General features: G+C 44.6%; 2 protein-coding genes across 2 annotated transcripts; one reads left to right on the top strand and one right to left on the bottom strand.

Moving 5' to 3' along the window:
- The first annotated feature begins 6,655 nt into the window (after nucleotides 1-6,655).
- Nucleotides 6,656-7,331, top strand: LOC123404948 (histone H3.2-like). Its single transcript, XM_045098847.1, has 2 exons — nucleotides 6,656-6,667; nucleotides 6,858-7,331. The coding sequence occupies exons 1-2, from the start codon at nucleotides 6,656-6,658 to the stop codon at nucleotides 7,329-7,331; spliced, it is 486 nt and encodes a 161-aa protein (XP_044954782.1).
- A 4,056-nt stretch (nucleotides 7,332-11,387) lies between these two features.
- On the bottom strand, nucleotides 11,388-12,018 carry LOC123403701 (histone H4). The gene has a single exon (XM_045097615.1). It carries the CDS (start codon nucleotides 11,931-11,933, stop codon nucleotides 11,622-11,624), a length of 312 nt encoding a protein of 103 aa, XP_044953550.1. The 5' UTR covers nucleotides 11,934-12,018; the 3' UTR covers nucleotides 11,388-11,621.
- Between the last annotated feature and the right edge of the window lie 9,606 nt (nucleotides 12,019-21,624).

A 21,624-nucleotide genomic window follows, 5' to 3' on the forward strand; every position in this document is an offset into this window, starting at 1 on the left:
TGAATTAAGGAGACCCCATCGTCCATTCGGTAACAGGTCCTCGACCATCTAGTCGGAGACTAGCATTCGGAGAACATCCAACTAACCGACTGGATGCCACTCGGAACATCGTAACCCCCCTGGAGGGAAACGGTCGTACGTTTCCCGGTGCATTTATTAGCATTTAGGACGTACGTTACCTGTAACGTACGCATTCAATCGCCACTACTCCACCCCTGTACCGGAACCGTTGTGGAGGGCAGCACACTCTATATAAGCCACCCTCCCCCGCTGGTGCAGGGGTTAGCAAATCATTGTATTCCATATTCCACTAAGCTCCTAGAGCACTGAGACGTAGGGCTATTACCTCCACCGTAGAGGGGCCTGAACTCATACAACCTCGTCGTAGCTGGGACTCTGCCCATCCTTTTCGTACCCTACACATCTACTGTCAGGCTTATACCCACGACACTATCAATGGTATCAGAGCCACGAGGCTTTAGATGAGTTTCGGTTGAAACATGTACAAGAAAAGATTTCCCCATCCCCGATATGAACCCGAGAAGGGCAAGGTTCAAAGAAGAGAAAAGTTTCACCGGAGTCATCTTCGGTAAAGAAGCGCCGCCGCAAGGCCGCGCCTGTTCTTCTTGATCCCCACACGCATCGGCAAGCCGAGGTGTGGGGAAGAAGAACCTACCTCCTCGGAGGCAAAATATGGATCTGATTAGATCCAAAAGAAAAGTAAAGAACGGAAACGGATCGGATCCGGAAAAGGCAAACAGAAGAGGCTAACATGCAAAGAAAATCAAAAGTACCCCACGAGGGTCTAAGGACTCCATCACCAAATCCCTCGACGGCGACGCGCCCACGACAAGGCGGACGCGCCACCAGCGAGGGGGGTGGCAACGGAGCTGCTTTCGGGCCTCGGACATGTTAGCACCTTTTCGGCAGGGTAGTTGGCACCCCAACACACCTCTTGACGACGGCGCACTCTCCTCGGGAGAGGGCGCGCACCGGCAAGAGGAGTGAAGGGGGCCGCCGCTGTGATTGGAGAAAGGAAAGGGGCACGACCACCCGCAAGGCAGCACGCGGCGTGGGGCTTTAGGCCACCACGGCCAGCGGCCACAGGAAGCAAGAAGGCCGAAGGCCAGATCCGGCCGGCGCCAAGAGGAAGAAACAAGAGGGTAGCCTCCTCCTCGGCAGGGCAGGCAGCGCACGGCGCGGGGCCCCTCGGCCGCCACTGCCGGCGGCTGCTGTCCGGCCCTGTCACGCGAGGGGCTGCGGGAAACACGAGGTGCGCTCGAGGGAAAGGACAGGACAGCTCGCGCGGCGCGTGGTTGCGTGGCCGTCGCTGGCGGCCGGCGTAGTGGCCAGGCCACCGCAGAGGGAGAGGGTGAGCGGCACGCCACAGGCCGCCGCCGCGGGGCTCTCACACGGGGCAGAACGCCACCGCGCTAGAAGAGCGTCGACGGCTGCTGTCACGCGAGAAAGGAGAGGGAAGGGAGAGTTGCGGCGCTGGGGGGAGAATGATTAGGGTTTCCTCCCCCACTCGGCTGGCTACCCTTTTCGGCTCACCGAGGAGCGCGGTGTACCGCTCGATCACGATGGGCGGCTGGGATCGCCCCAGGGCGAACCCCTAGCGCCGCAATGGGCCACTCGGGCCGTGGCTGGCGGTTGGGCCTGCCAGGCCAGCAGCGCGCTAGAGGGCCGACCTTGGTTGTGACAAGGCCACAGGCCGGCGCGAGCAAGATGGGCCGAGGCCGAAGGCCGACTCAGGCCGGCCCAGGCAGAGAGGCCCTCGCAACTTTCTTAATTTTAAGGAGGTTTCTTATTTCTGCCTATTTAGACAGATTTAAAATAGATTTTCTATGCATTTTTCCTACGAAAATATGTTTAGAAAATAGCAAAGAAAAAATGTTCGAAGTTTCGGTAAAAGCAATGTTGATTTTTCTGAAAAGAGAAATAAATGGTTCTGAAAATAAAAGAAGATTTTCAGAAAAAGAAAAGTTCATGAATTTTATAAAAAGGTTATATATAAAGTTCATGATTTTTTTTAATTATGACAGAATATTTTTCTGTAATAGTAACATGTTTTTTCTGCAAAGAAAAATAAAAGGTTCTGAAAATAAAAGAAATATTTTCAGAAACAGAAAAGTTCATGGATTTTATAAAAGGAAAATAAAGTTCATGAATTTTTACTTTTAACAGAATAATTTTCTGTAAAGGTGTATGAATTTTCATATTCACGTTTCTTCGCTGCAAAGTAAAAAAGATTTAATCCTCCAATTAAATTGGAACCAACGGGAAAATTTAATTGGAAGAATTGTTCTTAGCAATGATTTTTTCCCGTGGGTGAAATAAGATTCAAACAGTTTCCGCTATGACAATAGAATGATGTTTGTTTTTAAAGTTAAGATATGGTATTGTTGTTTTTTGACCAACGTTGATGATAACAATACTATATTTGTATGAGTCATCTTATGTTCAAAGCTTAAATCTCTGATAAATTTTGTATCAAAGTGATCAATTTTCAGAGCACACATAAAGAAATGCATATGGTTAATGATGATGATTATTATTTCTTAGCAAAGTTGTTCAATAGAAATACTATCATCACATTGTTTATGAGTTATATGCATTATTTCCATTTCTGCCCAACGATGATATGGAATTAATGCAAAAGGATGATGTTTTATTCTAATTCTGCCATCACGGTGATTTAGAATATTCCAGAAAGTTTTAAAAGGTTTAATGTGCATGATTTTAATCAGTCCAACATAGGGTTATTTTTATGCTCATTACCGTTGTTTATTGGCTAAGTTTTCTCAGACTAAAAGTTATTCAAGCTTTCACTCATGAAAGCGAATGTTTTTGGGTACTAGTGACCCGAAAGATGGAAAAGAAAGGTCATAACTTGAGGGAATAAATTCTCTCTAAAGAATGGCTTCACAAGAAAAGAACTCTTAATTCAAGAAAAGAAAAGAGATAGATCATTGAAAGTCTTGGTTGGCGAATGTCTTTCATGTACTCTCTATGATGAAGTCTCCTTTTTCAATCAATATGATTGAAATGAAACAAGCAACATGCATGTTTAATTTGAACAACGGTCGGATCAAACATGTGTCTCAAAGATGATTTAGATTTATTTCTGAATTTGATGCAATCAAAAGAGCCAATTACGGCGTTTATGTCCCTTACAGGGAATTACCAGCATGGCGGGAAAAGTCTGGGAAGAATGCCTGCGTAACCGGGTAAAGTTGACATTGTATTATGTCAACAATCCGTGTATGGCGGGAGAAATTTTGGCAAAGGCCTTATCCTGTATGACAGGAGAAAGTTATGATGACTCATGTGCGGTTAATGTGTTCCACTATGGGAGAAAAGTATGGAGTAGCTATTAAGCTTTCCTAGTATCAACCGTACACCTTATGTGTAACGGTCATTATGCAATCACTAAATCCAGAAAGGATAAAAGTAACAGACGAACCTAAGGACAAGAATGATATGCAAGTGTGATTTGCAAAAGCGACAACTATAAAGAACTCTGTTGAGTTTCTGAAATGAAATGAGGAAAAAGTACTCCCATACTAGTTAACTTATAACTTCGTTTTACATGAAGTGATAAGATGAATGAGCTAGATAATCGAAGTTTCCTCATTTCACAAGAGCTATGAATGGGTTTCGAAATTGTGGCAGAAAAGTTCTTGCCACATTTCGAGGGGGAGAAAGAGACATGAAATACATTATAGTGTATTTCATGACTCCTCTGTACTTTAGATGATGTGATGCACATTACTTCTCTGTACTTTAGATGATGTGATGCACATTATGCATCTAAAGTGATCCATTAATGAAGAATGTGATTGTCAAGGGGAGTACGACAGTCATTAGAATATCGTCATTATGATACCCCTAAAGAAAAGAAACAGTTGCATTTTCGGATCTTTTATAGTTTCGAAAGCAGACTAAGGAATACAACAATGGTGCTTAAAGTGTCATAAAGAAGAAGGTTTAAAGATACGCCATTTCTTTAGTGAAGATGGAGTAATCTAGGGGAGCATGTTGTATGACCTATAAAACACTTGTTGTTAGCTCTACAAGGGATCTTGTGATACAGGTCTCTGTAAAACCTATTGCCTTTTCGGAAATGGATGACTAAAGAATTAATTTGCCTCTTGGCAATGATAGAGCAACGACAACCCCATATGAAAGGAGTGAAAGTACCAGAGATTTTGACGGTCTCTAGGAATGTGAAAATCAGATACTTGTGATTACTATAAAGTCTATGTTAGTGAAATTCCACCATTTGAATTTCACTAACATAGACTTTATGAAGGGTCTACAAGGAAAATATGACTCCAAAGGACATATGTAAAGGTGTAAAACATGAAATAAATCGAAAGATTTTGTGCAAAGAAAATAAGAGGACAATTGCATTCATGCAAAGTTATAGAATGGGAAATTCGTTTCCCTATTCTTGTGCATGTGGTTGACGTCCTACTTGCTAGTGGTGATGTCAATTCTAGTGCAGGAGGAGAGAAGAATTTCTTGTCCTCAGAGTTCAAAAGAATAAAAGGGGGTATTAGGAATGTCGCATGGACATGCTAAGAAAGATCTCTAAAGTATGCATACGAGAAAACCTACGCCTGTTCTTATAGTCAAGGGTAATGGAATTGGAAACTATGGTGTTTCAAAAGTTAATAAGAAAAGATCGTAAACGAATATGGTACCATATGCTTCAGTTGTTGGAAGCTCAAGATATTACCCGGACAAAGTTCATGTATATATCCGAGTTGTATTGGCAATGTCCAGTCCATAGATAATTCAATGGAATGGATTCAAAGATATAGGCCTCATGCTGAAAGAAATAAGTGCTCTCAAAACATTGTGAGTACAAAGGAGGACTTGTGAAATGTATAGCGAAATCCACAATTGTCGCTAACTTTCATACTCGGACTTTTGTGTGGAAAATCTCCAAATGAGTGAAACTATTGTCATCAATGTGTTGCAATGATATGTTATAGCTTGATGTGATGCTGAGGGATAGGCAAAATGGTTAAGGCTACCTATACCCGGAGTTGATGATGGTTGACAACAACGATAACCATTTAAGTTCTTTCGCTCCTGTCACAACGAGTCAAGTGTTGATGCCAAACACACTGACAAAGAGTTACATGTTGTGGAGGAGAAAGTCCGGAGTTATGGAAAAATGCTTGAAATATAAAAGCAACAAACAAGTGTTTGCAGATCTGCTTATAAAAGGCTTACCGCCCAGTGTGTTCGGAGAACACACAGTCGACATGGGTTTTATGGTATAGTCTAATATTTCCGGACAATAAAGGGCCCAAGGTTAAAGAATCTGTCTCAAAATAGAAAGGTACATTGTGGCTGTCTGATTCCATCGGCAATTGAGCCGTGACGATGAAACATGCCCTATGTATTGATCTGTTACGAAACGGGTAAAGTTAAAAGTATATGATGAGATCAAGGGGGAGAATGTTAGATTGATCTCTTTCCCAATGGGCCCAATGGCCCATTGGACCTTGACTCACGCCCTGATCGGGGGCGTCCAGCCCAAGCAAGGATGGTGGGCCCCTGTCGCACAGTGCTATATATAGAGGAGGTGAGGACCATGGCACGGGTTACGAGGTTCGCTGCCGCCACTGGTTCCCCACTCTCAAACCCTAATCCGATCTAGAGGGATGCACTGAAGCGATGGGAAGTCCATCACCGCCGCTACCACATCTCTCTCTCCTTCCCCACCATGGTCACCACCTCACGACGGTCGCCGAAGGGAGCTCATCGAGTTCATCACAAGGTAATAATCTACGACATCATACCAAACACATCTAGCCTAAGATCCACGGGATCTACCAGGAATTGCTTGGGCAATAGATTTCAAAATGACTTCTCGGACGGCACAAGCAAGGTTTCTTTTTGACGAGCCCAAGATCTTACCAGACACCCTTTCACCAAGATGGCTAAAAGTCCCACTAGATATCCTTCCAATTGCAGTAGGAAGCCCCAAATAACGTTATGAGAACGCTTCCACTTCAATCCCAAGGGAAATCTTCAGCAACCCCATGAGGGGCTGGTCCATATTTGGAGTGAAGAAGATGGAACTCTTCTCTCTATTCACCGCCTGACCAAAACAGTCTGCGTAGAGACGAAGAATGTCATCGAGTTTATCCGAATACTTCTATCAATATATGCGCCGCCATAATTATTCAACAGAGATGCGAGGCCTTAATTGTGAACCATTGTTTCACAATATGTATGGACAAGGTGTTGGAGATCTCTTACTTCATCAGAAGTTGTTCCACATTATGTATAGGTCCTTTGCCCCAACGCTCTAATAGCTTTGTGAACCTACGCATGAGATAAATATGAATACATGCAGAGACTTAAGAAAACACGACATTAATCCGTTATAGCCTGCAGGTGTCAAGTACTCCCTCCGTCCAGGTATATAGGACATGCGCGTAATTCTAGATCGTTAATTTAACTACTTAAATATGTATTATATGTAATTATGGTTGGCCTCCTGCCTCTTCTTGATTAACTGCATCCTGACAAGAACTCTGATGGCCTCTCGACCTGGCTTTTATGTGGGTATTGTTGTTCTATTTGTGCAAGCAATTATCGTCTTGCTGTGTGATTAAACCATGGACCCCCGATGTCCGTGAAGGTAAATCTGTAAATATTTTTCGTAAACGTAGCATTGTCCGATGCTAGCAGCATACAACACGAGAGGCAGTGAGGGCAGAAATACAATGATAATTTTTTTTTTTACCAAGCATGAAGATATTTCGCAAGAGGACGTGATCACATGAGCAACTCAAGTTCAGACACGAACAGGAAGAGAGTCCGAATGCTAGAGTCACGCCTGTGCCAGCCAGCCAGCCAATGGGAACGCAGAAACCCTCACGGCACGGATCACATGGCCCGCACGAAAGCAGACGGCGAGGAAGTCGACCGGCGGCAAGGCGCCGAGGAAGCAGCTGGCGACCAAGGCGGCGCGCAAGTCGGCCCCGGCCACGGGCGGCGTCAAGAAGCCGCACCGCTTCCGCCCCGGCACCGTGGCGCTCCGGGAGATCCGCAAGTACCAGAAGAGCACGGAGCTGCTCATCCGCAAGCTGCCCTTCCAGCGCCTCGTGCGGGAGATCGCGCAGGACTTCAAGACCGACCTCCGCTTCCAGAGCTCCGCCGTCTCCGCCCTCCAGGAGGCCGCCGAGGCCTACCTCGTCGGCCTCTTCGAGGACACCAACCTCTGCGCCATCCACGCCAAGCGCGTCACCATCATGCCCAAGGACATCCAGCTCGCAAGGCGCATCAGGGGAGAGAGGGCCTGAGATTCTCCTGCTTAATTCCTTCCCAGTGTGTCTTGCATACTTTATACTAGGAGTAGTATTCAGCAAAGCTACGAGTCGCTGCATGTGCCTGGCAACTTGGCAAGCAAGGCCCTTGCTAATCTGTATGCCTGTCTAGTTATGTCATCCAATCTTTGGAAGACCCCATTTTCCTCTCCTGAATGAACCACTAAAAGTAAAATCATGTCATATTTTTCCTGACTATAACCTGCAGCGTAATTGACATGTTTCATCAACTGTTAGGTTAGTTTTTGGTTACCATCCTCAAGCCCAGCAGAAGGAAGTCATACATTTCGTTGTTTTTAGATACGTCTGAATAATTGCTTGATAAATGACAGTATGGTGCATCAGATCAAATAGTTTATCCACTGGATAGATTTCTCGCTGAAAACGTTTCCAAAACTGCCTGGGTTTCAGCTTCAGCGAATGTCTTGGCGTGTCAATTTTCAGCACTATGTTTGCTGTAAATGGTGCCAATGAGTCTGCTGAACATGAATGACCTTCAGATGCTCACGTGCTGTATAATTGCGAAGCTGCTGTCTCGGGCTCAGGCCGAGATGGCCGAATTTCAGTCATTTACAAAAATTTCGGTTGAAATTTGACCAAAAATTGACCAGTGTTTGACTGAAATTTGACAAAAAATCATTCTTTTCGGCCGATAGATATTTCTCGCCGGAGGCCGAGATGGCCGAAATTCGGCTGAAATTTCATTTTTACGACCGAAATTCAAAACCCTGCTTAAGACAGTGCCTTCTTATTGATCACACCGTTCAGTATGCCCCTGCTCATTTAAGTCGGGCACACCTGGCGATCTCTTCTCTGGCTGTCATGAATTTGATAATCCAGAACTACAATTATATCTTGGCTGTGTCAATTTTTAGCACTATGTTTGCTATTGTATCCCCACTAACAATTTTATTCAAATGTTTGGCTTGTAGTTCTGCAGGAAAAATTGTTTTGAAATGAAAAATGTATACAGTTATAGCTCCATAGCGTAAAAGATGTGCTCTAGAGGGAGTTTCTTGCAAGGAGTTCATACTAGATTACTATGGAGGAGACTTTTGTCCTGGCTATCGCTCGCAACAGTCGTCAGTTTCTTCATAAGAGATATGCAAACAAAATATGCAAGGGTGAACTCTCGCGTGAAACTCTATTTGGTGGGTGCTTCCGTTGCTATTCAATCTATGTATTTTGAGGTTTAATTATCTTCTACCAAAATCTGTTAAACTTTTCTTTTTGTGCTTCAGTTATAGATTATTCAGTTTGAGTAAAGTGCAGAAGGCAAGCGAGTGTCGCACAAGAACAAGATTTTCACATGATGTGCTTAAGAAGTGATAATCAGTTGATGGGCATCACCTGTGATAATTCTCTTAGCCATGCTTGGTTGTGTGTGCTTGCTCTGCTAGTGCACAGAGGCAACTTGTGTCACAGTCTAACACCAAATCGTCGGTACTCTTACAACACAATTTTGAACATCTCTTTGTTATAACAAAAATATATCTGGAAGAATTTTGTCAGGCATGTATGGAGGTCGTAGGCAGCATAGTATATTCTCAGGCAGTCCTTTGCATCATCATCATGAAGTTCCCGAGTGTTCCATTCGCAATGCCCCCTACTATGAAACTAATAATTGGTGATGAATCTGTTGAATCGCAATGCCTATGAAGAATGAAGTCAACACACTTGATCGGTGGTCATAATGGATTTTTTTTCTGACGGTTGGTGTAATAGAAAAAATGTTGAAATGACTCCTGGTGCATGTAGTGGATGCACTAGATCGCTAGTGGTATATGAATGTTTAGTTGTGAAAGGTGTAAACTGCTGAAACCATTTATCTTCTCTCAGTGTCACACACGCAACCACTCTAAACATGAGTGCCTTTACGCTGTGAACCTGCGATAGTCCGGTCTTCACACGTCACCTTCTTACAAATACAAGTTAACAAACAAAAGAAATCAGCAACCAATATAACAAGGCTGACGAAAAATCAAGTGTGTAAAATACCGCACATGTATGAGAGAAGAGTTTTTGAGTTTAAGAGCCAACAAACATTAAAAAAAACTTAACCCTCTTTCGGTCGTGATTTAGGTATTAGATAGCCACGCATGAGGGAAAGTGTTCTTGGTGCTTAAATGCCCTTGGAGATTCGGGTCAAATGTTGATATCTTCCTTAGTGCTTAAATGTCATATAAGAGCCCAAATTGCCATGCACGAATTGAGAGCGAATCTGAACGTAGTTCTTTTCTTCATCAATCTTGAAGAAGTAGCCACCATTTGCAATAGGAAGAATCGATGGAGTCGGCATGGTATCTTCTCAGGCCTTTGCACTATGGAGTGCCAGCTTTTTGTTGCATACTGAGTGTTCCGTTCCTGACGTCTCCTAATCTCAAGCTATAACCTTACCGACATTTCCGGTTGTTTTGCTAATAGTTGGTGGTGGAGGTGTTGAACTGTAATGACTCTAAAGAATGGACACAACACACTTGATTTGTGGACTGTGGTCATATACAAATTGTTTTTTCCTTCCATTTTTTCTGTGGATAGTTGGGCAGTGGAAAAATATGTTGAAATGACAACTGGTGTAGTGGATGCACTGAATCTCTAGTGGTATATAAAGGGTTAGTTGTGTGAAATATGGTTGCTGGAACAATTTATCTTCTATCAATGTTAATCTCACTCTCACTCATGACACACCTACTTCAAACATGAGCACATTTATGCTATCAACTTGTGGTAGTTTAGTCCTCACATGTCACCTTCTTACAAATACAAGTTAAGAACTAAAAGAGAAGACAATAACTAGTATAACACTAGAGATTCCTTTTAAAAATACATGTAACTGTGTGCAAGAGACGACTTTTCCAGCACTTGGCAGTGCTTCCGCCGTTGATCTTGACAGTAGGTGAAGTCGTTGTCCCTTGCTACTAAACGGGGGCGCTTTACGTCTCTTACACATAAAAAAACTTCCACTTCTCTATCATGTCATCCCATATCCACATGAGCACTATTGTATCAGCCGCATTCAGTTTTTCTTTCTACATCAACACAAGCAGCTTCATATGGTGTCTCTACGAAAAAGAAACAATAAGCAGCATGTGCTTGTCTCCTCAGTTTAAGATCCAAGGTGTTTTTTTCAGCTACTAACAGCAAGACACAAAGCGCCGTTTTATTCCAGAAAACTGAATGTCATGGCAGAAATAGGTATTCAGGAGGACACTTGTCTTGGAATTTGATTTGCTGGGAAATACTGGAGTGAAGCACTATACGTCATCCGCGACATTACGAGTCATCTGGGTTAAATGTCCATATTGCCCTCCAACTAAACTACCACATACGGAGTATAAGAGAGGAGCAAAACATGTCTTAGTAGCAAAATTACAGATGACAAAGTAGCTCAAGATGATTGTGATTTGTTTTCCTCACGTTAGTATAAATTAGCCAGCTTTTCTGTTGACCAATGGGCAGTTCTAGAACCATTTGTACTGAATTAAAACTGAGCCATCCATAGAGATTTAGAACATGAAAACACACACTTAATTTCAGAGAACGTTTCTGCATAAACAACAAAAATAAGATTAACAGGAGGAACACTCCCGGCTCCATTTTCATCAGGAAGCCCATGATCAGAGGCACCAACTACAGCGTTCTAACGCCAAAAGCAGTACTGAAAATATTACGAAACAGAATCATGAATCCATGATGCATCAAAGGCAAGCATCAGAGATAGTAAAACTTGTAGGATCTGAACAGCAGCACCTCCTCAGATGGAGACAGTTGGACGCCTTCCCCTGAACCTGAGCAAGCCCTTGTGGTAAAGAAGGTCAGCGGAAGCTGTCCAAGATTGATATACGGCTGCAGAGGAGCTAAATTTGTGGTAACACGAAATAAAAAACAGAACGAATGGGGCTGGAATCCCCTACCTATTTCAATCTCTGCACACTGCATGGTATGAAGATCCAAACGATAATTACAGGAATTAACTTTCTTTGCTGAGAAATATTAAAGTGCCATAAGAAGCTGGTGGTGAGCAGATTCAGATAGAGAGAACCAACAATCCCATTGCATTCATGTTCATCACCTTGCATTGAGGAACTGGCTACAACACACGCACTCTGACGAACTGACTGCATTCGCATCCATCGCCTTGCCGCTAACTACACAGACCGACGGAACAAACAACGCGCGCACTCAGAATTCAGAAACGAAACCATAGCACAAGAACAGCAGCAGCAGCAAGCAGAGTCGGCTCGATGGAGCAGCGGCGGGCGCAGGTCAGCCGCCGAATCCGTAGAGGGTGCGTCCCTGGCGCTTGAGGGCGTAGACGACGTCCATGGCGGTGACGGTCTTGCGGCGGGCGTGCTCGGTGTAGGTGACGGCGTCGCGGATGACGTTCTCCAGGAAGATCTTGAGCACGCCGCGGGTCTCCTCGTAGATGAGCCCCGAGATGCGCTTCACGCCGCCACGCCGGGCCAGACGGCGGATGGCCGGCTTGGTGATGCCCTGGATGTTGTCGCGGAGGACCTTCCGGTGGCGCTTGGCGCCGCCCTTGCCGAGGCCCTTCCCTCCCTTGCCGCGGCCGGACATGGTTGACGGCTTCCTCCCTTGGAGCTGACTGAGATGGAGATGGACGAGGAGCGGCGGCTGCGGCGGCTGCTGGTGGTGAGAGTGGGGAGGAATGGAAAGGGGATTTAACAAGGGAAGAGGGTGGAGTCTGCCGTTGGATCCATAGGTGATTGGACGGCTAAGATGTTGATCCGGGAGAGACAGGGCGCGGATCGGTGACGTGGCATAGGAATTTGATCGTCCCACGAGCTGAGAGTCCTGTTTTTTCGCATATACAATGATGTTATTTTAAGAATGTCATATAAGATACATGATGAGGTGGAGGAGAGACAATTTTAGAAAACCTTTGTCTTCTCTTATTTAAAAAAAGACAAGAGGTGATTTCTTAGAACAATATGTCTCATAATGATTTAGGAAGGACACCTGATAAATGTTCACGATATTTAACCTTTTCACACATTTCCAAACAAAAAGATTGAGCTTTTCAAAGTATATTCATGATAATTTTTAAGAAGTGTTTACATTTTTTTTAAAACATGCATTCTAAATGATGGTCATTAAATTTAGAAGAAGCGCTCTTGAAATTTCAAAAGGTATTCAGAATATTTTTAACATACAATGTAAAATGTATTCTTGTATGTATCAAAACTGTCCACGTATTTGAAAAAGGGAAATATTTGCCCACGGCGCGCCGGACGAACCGTTTGCGTGAACGTGTCCGATGCATTTGATGAAGTGGTGATCCTGCGGCCCAGCGTTCACCATGTAGGCCCACCCTTATCCTCTCCTCTTGTCTTCTTCCTCCCTTTCTTCTTCGCATCTGCCGACGCCAACCTCGCGTGCTTCGACGTTGCCGGCAAGCCTCTCACCAGCTTTGCTGCAGCAGCACACCACCGCAACTACTCCAAGCTTTCCACGACGGGCTTCTACAGGGGGCGGCGGCGCTACAAACGACGATCTTTTTTTGCTTCAACCGGCATGAAAAAAAGATACAAGTGGTGTGCGAAAAAGCTTCAACCGACATGAAAAAAAGCTACAAGTGTTGACGAAAATTTTGTTACAAGCATTGGCATCGCCGAGCTGCAACCATGATAAAAAAATGCTACAATCATTATACAAATTTGCTACATCCGTCATTCTGTTTTGTTGCAGTCGTTTTTTTTGCTACAAGCGTTGGCATGGCCGAGCTGCAACCATGATGAAAAAATGCTACAACCATTATACAAATTTGCTACATCCGTCATTCTGTTTTATTGCAAACGTATTGTTTTTTTGCTACAAGCGTTGGCATGGCCGAGCTGCAACCATGATGGAAAATCGCTACAACCATTATACAAATTACTACATCCGTCATTCTGTTTTGTTTCAACTGTATTATTATTTTGCTACAAGCTGAGCTGCAACCATGATGGAAAAATGCTACAACCATTATACAATGTTGTTACATTCGTCATTCTGTTTTGTTGCAACAGTATTTTTTTGCTACAAGCGTTGGCATGGCCGAGCTGCAACCATGATGGAAAAACGCTACAACCATTATACAAATTTGCTACATCCATCATTGTGGTTTGTTGTAACCATATTGTTTTTTTGCTACAATCGACAATTTTTCTTCTTCACGGGAAGGCGAGATGTTGGTGGTGGGTTGCTGCGAACCACGACGTCGGCGGTGAGCGCGGTGTCCATGATGACGATGGGGACGACGACAACGAGCGCGCGGGAGCCTGCGGGGCTACCCGCAGGTGGCGCCGCGTGCGGGATGTAGGGGAGGCTGGGATCGGGATGTTGGCTGAGCTGCTAAAGGAGGACGAAGGAGCAGGCGGGAGATCCAGTGATGCGGGAGCCTCCAATTGTAGGGCTACCCTACGACTCACACGAGTTTTTGGGCTGGTGCGCCGGCGTACAGTACTGCCCTTTGAAAACAGTGCTCATGAAGATTATTAATGTTCACACATTTAAAGAAAATATGTTTGTGTATTTGTAAAAAATACTATATATCTAAAAAGTAAATACAAAAGGAAAAAAATAAGAAAACGAAAGAGGAAATAATAATGTAAATAAAATTATCATAAAATTTCAGCACCAAGGAGTGTAAGTTGAGCACGGTGCGAGAATGGCGACCGAACCGACGCCTCACCTACCCCCGTGCGTGGCGATTGCCAGCGCCCCACCTACCCCCATTAATGGCGCCTTCTCGACCATCGAAGGGCTCGTGCTTATCTCGCAGCCACCTACCGCGTCCTCTCGCATAGTCGACACAACGCACACTCTCTCTTCTCCCTCAGTTTGTCCAGTTCGAGATGGCTGGAGGGCGCAAGGCGAGATTGAGGCGAGCGCGACCCGCGCATATGCTGGCGTCGCCGCCAGCTCTCCCTCCGATGGCGAAGGGCCCATTACCGGAGCCATTGACGGCGCCGTTGCGGCCATTCCCATCGATGAAGCTGCCATGGGTGGAATAGTCGACTCCGGAGGCCAGAGCGAAGATGGTGCATGTGGTACGAGAGAGGTTCCCCGATCGCTCAAGGTGGCCCGAGATCTGCGTCGAGATCATCCGGTGCTCGGAGTTCGTCGAGAGGATAAGGTTCGTCGGGGACGAAGGGGCAATGGACTACGAGATGGTGTTCTGGACGATTCAAGAGGCGGAGTCTGCGGATCCGGTGCAGGCAGAGAGATGGATGCGGTTCAGGACAAGGAACCCATCCAGGCTCAATATCCGCCCGCCTCTGGTGGTGGAGATTGCAAGGATCCCCCTGGAGTTCCTGCCACTGGGGACGGTGCTCCCCGGGTCCCCTGAAGAGATTGAAACCCGACAGGAGGGTGCGGCGGGGCAATTTGGAGCCGCCTCCCTGGCCGGGGGATCGTGGAGCAATTGTATCTTCTGTTCAGGTACGTCATTCCAAATCACATTCTCATTATCACTCGAAGAAATTTCAGTTCATGGTGAAGGTTGATATGAAGCTAGATGATAGGAGGGTAATTTGGGGGTTGTCCCTCTGAGTGATTTAGGAATGAATGCTAGACCTAGCGAGATTCCAATTGAGAAATTATCATGGTACAATCGATAGATTGCAGAAGGTAATTTGGGGGTTGTCCCTTTGAGTGATTTAGAAATGGATTCTTCAGCTAGCGAGGTTCCAGTTGAGAAAGTATCAGGGGATAATAGTGGGATTGCTTCTGCAATCGGGGGGGAGGCATGATTTGATTTGGCCTAAGATCCTTCGGAGCCGTCCGATCACTTCTAATCTAGCCATACAGGGATGTGTGGTCAGGAAGAAAGTGCATAAGAAAAATACGTCTTCTCATCTAGCTCACGGGGTTTCTGAAGAGGTGGTGGATTTTTTGGACAGTTGTGGGTGGTTCCATCCCCGTGTCGTCGCCCCAGACAGTATAAAAAGGAGCCCGGTCCTCCAAACCCTAGCTCTGTTGGAAATATGCCCTAGAGGCAATGATAAATAGTTATTATTATATTTCCTGTTTAAAGATAATCGTTTATTATCCATGCTATAATTGTATTGAATGAAAACGTAGATACATGTGTGGATAAATAGACATAACAATGTCCCTAGCAAGCCTCTAGTTGGCTGGCCAGTTGATCAAGGATAGTCAATGTTTTCTGACTATGTGCAAAGTGTTGTTGCTTGATAACGGGATCACATCATTAGGAGAATCATGTGATGGAGTAGACCCAAACTAATGAACGTAGCATGTTGATCGTGTCATTTTGTTGCTACTGTTTTTCTGTGTGTCAAGTATTTGTTCATATGACCATGAGATCATATAACCCACTCGCACCGGAGGAATGCCTTGTGTGTATCAAACATCACAATGTAACTGGGTGACTATAAAGATTCTCTACAGGTATCTCCGAAGGTGTCCGTTGAGTTAGTATGGATCAAGACTGGGATTTGTCACTCCGTGTGACGGACAGGTATCTCGGGGCCCACTCGGTAATACAACATCACACACAAGCCTTGCAAGCAATGTGACTTAGTGTAAGTCATGGGATCTTGTATTACGGAACGAGAAAAGAGACTTGCCGGTAACGAGATTGAAATAGGTATGCGGATATCGACGATCGAATCTCGGGCAAGTAACATACCGAAGGACAGAGGGAATGACATACGGGATTGTCTGAATCCTTGACACTGAGGTTCAACCGATAAGTTATTCGGAGAATATGTAGGATCCAATATGGGCATCCAGGTCCCGCTATTGGATATTGACCGAGGAGTACCTCGGGGCATGTCTGCATAGTTCTCGAACCCGCAGGGTTTGCACGCTTAAGGTTCGGCTATGTTTTAGTATAGTTGATTTATATGTGTGGTTGCCTAATGTTGTTCGGAGTCCCGAATGAGATCACGTACGTCAAGAGGGTTTCCGGAATGGTCCGGAGACGAAGATTGTTATATAGGATGACCTCATTTGATTGCCGGAAGGTTTTCGGACATTACCGGGAATGTACCGGGAGTGACGAATGGGTTCCGGATGTTCACCGGGAGGGGGCCAACCCACTCAGGGAAGCCCATAGGCCATAGGGGTGGCGCACCAGCCCTTGGTGGGCTGGTGGGACAACCCAATAAGGCCTATGCGCAAGGGATAAGAAAATCAAAGAGAAAATAAAAAAAGAGATGGGAAGGAAGGGAAGGACTCCACCTTCCAATCCTAGTTGGACTAGGATTGGAGGTGGGCTCCTCCACCTCCTTGGCCGGCGCACCCTTGGGGTCTTGGACCCCAAGGCAAGCCTCCCCTCCCCTCCTCCTATATATAGTGGAGTTTTAGGGCTGATTTGAGACAACTTTTGCCACGGCAGCCCGATCACAAACACCACGGTTTTTCCTATAGATCGTATTTCTGCGGAGCTCGGGCGGAGCCCTGCAGGAGTAGATCCTTCACCACCACCGGAGCACCGTCACGCTGCCGGAGAACTCATCTACTTCTCTGTCTTGCTTGCTGGATCAAGAAGGCCGAGATCATCGTCGAGCTGTACGTGTGCTGAACGCGGAGGTGCCGTCCGTTCGGCACTAGATCGGAGCGGATCGTGGGACGGATCGCGGGACGGTTCGTGGGGCGGATCGAGGGACGTGAGGACGTTCCACTACATCAACCGCGTTTCTTAACGCTTCCTGCTGTGCGGTCTACATGGGTACGTAGATGCAAATCTCCTCTCGTAGATGGACATCACCATGATAGGTCTTCGTGCGCGTAGGAATTTTTTTGTTTCTCATGCGACGTTCCCCAACAAGCTCCTCGTTCCCCAAACTTTTTTGGGTGAGGTAAGATATGTTCATAGCAAAAAAAATTTACTCTTCAAGACTGCTTCCCCTTGAGATCTGTTGGTCGTTTTGACCCATCCTCCACCACCTTCAAAGTTTCCTCCGAGGGGACTGCCCTTGGATCTAGATCGTTCACCCAGGTTGTGCGGGGGGAGATGGAGAACAAAGGGCGGGGGAACCAGATGAGGAACCATTGGACCCCTCCTGGCAAGAAGAACCTCCAGGAGGCTAAGGTTGCCCCTCTTGGAAATCAAGCCAAAGTAGCGCCGATGGCCAAATTTGGGACTGGAGGGAAGCAGATCCCTACACCTGTCCCAACCCCGGCTGACAAACCTCCTGCGACCTCTCAGATCCTAGCGGTGCACGCCCTTGATCCCAGGTACAAGGACATGATCTGTTTTAATTGTAGCTCGCCAGGGTACCATGCGGGGAACTGTAATGAAGCAAAAAAGATCTTTCATCTATGCAGGCAGTCATAATGTGAACAATTGTGTTGCCTGGGCTAAACCACAACCTACTGCTACCTATTTTGGTAGTGCAGCTGCTGGATTGGGTTTTTACCATATCGATATTCCTGTGGCTGCGGAGCCAAGCTGGCTAAATTATAAAAACTGTGTCATCCTTAAGCTAGTTAAATGTGAAGTTTCTGCTTCAGAGCTGCTAACTCAGTTAAATGAGATATTTTGTAAGTACAAGGATTGGCCATGGCAGATCAGAGAGTTGGAGGAGAAGAAGTTCTTGTTGAGGTTTCCACCTTAGAAAAATGCTAATGACCTAATTGAGTTTCCTGCTTTTGAGTTGCCAATTGATGGTGTGTCCGTGAAAATATGTGAATGGCAAGGCATGTTAGACCCATTTGGAGAACTAATTGAAGCTTGGGTTCAGATTGAAGGAATCCCTCCAAAGTGGTGTGCTTGGATGGTATTTGCTCAAGTTGCTGCATGTGTTTGGCATCCTTGTGGATGTAGATTGGAATGGGATTTTTAAGAGCTTTTCTGAAGTAGTAAGGATTAAAGTTGCGTGCAGGGACCCCCAAAAAAATTCCTTTTGAAAGTTTGGTGCAGATGAAAAGGAAACTCTATATCCTGTTATTCACTATGGAAGGCTTTGATCAGATTGGTGGAGAGCTAATGGAGATGGTGTTGATCCTGATGAAGATAACCATGGGGTAAATGATGAAGAACAAGGGGGAGAAGAGGAGGGAGATGACATGGGTGATGATGAAGTAATTGATGAGATTGATAAGCCCAATTTTCAGTCCAAGAATCTAGAAACTGGGAGTGATAACAAGTGTGTTCAAGTGGGTGTTGTTTCTGCAGCTGATTTCCACCCCCATATTCTGTTATATGAGATCCATGATGACTTTGTTGAGGAAACTAGGAAAAACTGCCTGAAGAAAAGGTGTTTGACCTGGAGACATATATGGGGAAGGAGCTGGATGTGGATGCGGGCTCTCCCATTTGTACTAGTGTTGTGCCTATGTCTGTCCATCTGGACTATTGCTCTGAACAACTCCGTAAATTTGATATGTTGGAATCTGATGAGGAGGAAGAGGATATGATGCCTGAGATGTAGTGTCTGGCTAAAGAGATATCTACTGCATTGGGGTCTACTAAGAGATCCTTGCTGGACACCTTGGAAAAAGAAGCAGGGCAAAAGAAGATCAACGCTAGTAAAGATGGGAGGTGGGGCCCTGTCCTCAGCAACAAACCACGAACCAGGGAACATGGGGGGGGGGGTCAAGATCATGGATAAATTTGTTGCATTCATGCAGAAGAAGAATTTGGAAATTCCAGCTACGTTCAAACGTAAATCATTTGCTACCTTTTCTCCTGAAACTTTAGTTTCTTATACAGATAAGGTTGATATATGCATAGGGGAGAATGAAGTGGAGTTGTTAGATATTATTTCTGATATGATTTATGAGGAGAAAATAAGGGTATTCAGTTTGCGAATAATAACACAGAGATTGTTCTCCCTGATAATCTGGACCTGGGTTGTGGATTAGTTGAAAGTGATGATAGGCAAAATCCATCTTTTACATAAGATGGCACTGTCGATCTGGAGATGGAGAGTCCTAAACTTAGAACAAAATATAAATCTTGTGGCTTATCACATCCTTTTAAGATAAAATGATTGGGGCCTTTTGGAATATCCGAGGTCTAGGCAAACCTGGTAAAGTATAGTGCCTATGTGAATTTCTGAAATCTAATAAAGTGGACTTTGTTGGTTTCTTTGAAACTAAAAAATAGATTATTAAGAATACTATTTTGAAGAAGATTGAGGGTGGCAGGGACTTTACCTGGCACTCGCTTCCTGCTATTAATACAGCACGGCGGATCCTTGTGGGTCTTAATAATGAGTTGTTTGATATCATAGGTTTTGTGGAGAGGAAGTTTTGCTGTATTGCTACTCTTAAGAATAAAAAAGATGGTTTTGTTTGGCATCTAGTGGCGATTTATGGCATGGCCTATAATGAGCTTAAATTGGAGTTTATAGCTGAGCTTCATGATGTGATGGTTGGGCTCACCTATCCAGTCATCCTTGGGGGAGACTTTAATCTAGTTCGTTACATTGCAGATAAAAATAATGGGGTAGTCAATCATCAGTTGGTATATTTGTTTAATGATTGGGTAAATAAATGGGCTTTGATGGAGATTAACATTGCTAATAGGTGTTACACTTGGGGTAATAACCGGGAGAATCCTATCTTTGCGACCATTGATCGTGTACTGGTTTCTACCTCTTGGGATGGTCACTTCCCTCTGTCAGTGTTGACAGCCTTGCCCAGGGTGGGGAGTGATCATACCCCGTTGATTCTTTGATACTAGGGCTAGGAGGGTTACCTCCCCTAAGATGTTTAAGTTTGAGAAGTGGTGGCTTGACCAACCTCGCTTTAGAGAATTAGTAGTTAGTATTTGGAATACCTCTATCCAAGGAGAGAATGCCATGGATAGATGGATGAACAAAACTAGAATCCTTCGGGAAAAAATTAAAGGCTGGAGTATTAATATGGAAACTGGTTTTAAGAAAAAGAAGAGAGAGCTTATGCTGGAATATGATGTATTGGATGTTTTCTCGGAAAAAATCTGTTAAATGCGGAGGATAGATGTAGGCTGAATGAGATTAAATCTGAACTTGATTTTATTTGGAAACAGGAAAAAAACTGCCTTGTGGCAAAGATCTTGAGATCGTAATATTATTGGTGGGGATAAAAATAATGCATATTTTCATGCTATGGCTAACCATAAACACCGGAAAAATCACCTCTCTATGCTGAATGGTGACTATGGTCTAGTTCAGTCTACTGAGGGAATGCTGGAAGTTACAACTTCCTTTTATAAGAAGCTCTTTAGCTTTGAACCAAAAGATAACATTAACTTGGGGGCTTCCTTCTGGGAGGAGGAGGAACTGGTGACTGAAGAAGAGAATGATACCCTCCAGAGAGATTTCTCGGAGGAGGAGATCAAAACTGCCATTTTTGGCAGCTATGCCAATGGCGCTCCTGGCCCTGATGGGTTATCTTTCCTGTTTTATCAATCCTTTTGGGATGTGATTAAAGGAGATTTTATGGCCTTAGTTAGAGATTTTGAATGTGGAGATCTTGATATTCACAGATTGAACTTCGCTCTGATTGTTCTTATTCCTAAAGAGCGAAATGCCAAGGACATGAAATTTTTTAGACCCATCGGCCTGAGTAATTGTGCAGTAAATTTTTCTCCAAAGCTATGACCAATAGAATGGCCCATATTGGCCATAGATTGATCTCCACCAACCAAACAACATTTATTAAAGGGAGATATATTTTGGAGAGTGTGGTTATGGCTCATGAGGTCATTCATGAAGTGAAAAAGACAAGGACACATGGCCTAGTTCTTAAACTTGATTATGAGAAGGCATATGATAGGTTGAGCTGGGAATTTCTTAGAGGGTTCGGGAACAGATGGATCTCTTGGATTAAAAGTATATCAATTAACATCACTTTTAGTGTGAAGATTAATGACTTAGTTGGACCTCATTTTGTTGGGGGTAAAAGGCTTAAATAGGGTGCCCCATCTTCTCCAATGCTCTTTAACTTGGTTGCTGATGTATTTACCAAAATGCTTCAAAAAGCTGCTAACCAGGGGTTGATTGCGGGGCTTTTACCTCACATCATTCCTGGGGGTGTGATTAGCTTACAATATGTGGATGATACCATTCTCTTTTCAGAGAATTATGTTGATAAGGCTAGACATTTCAAATGGTTCCTGACCTGTTTAGAAATTTATCGGGGCTGAAGATCAACTTCCACAAGAGTGACCTTATGACCATTAATGTGGAAGAAGATCTAACTAAGGAGTTTGCATAGATTTTCTGTTGTAAGCTTGGTAATTCCCCTATAAAGTACCTTGGCGTTCCTCTGCATTATGATAACCTCAGACGTGAAGACATCCAACCAA

Source organism: Hordeum vulgare, chromosome 6H, assembly GCF_904849725.1.
Source record: "Hordeum vulgare subsp. vulgare chromosome 6H, MorexV3_pseudomolecules_assembly, whole genome shotgun sequence".
Taxonomy (NCBI): domain Eukaryota; kingdom Viridiplantae; phylum Streptophyta; class Magnoliopsida; order Poales; family Poaceae; genus Hordeum; species Hordeum vulgare.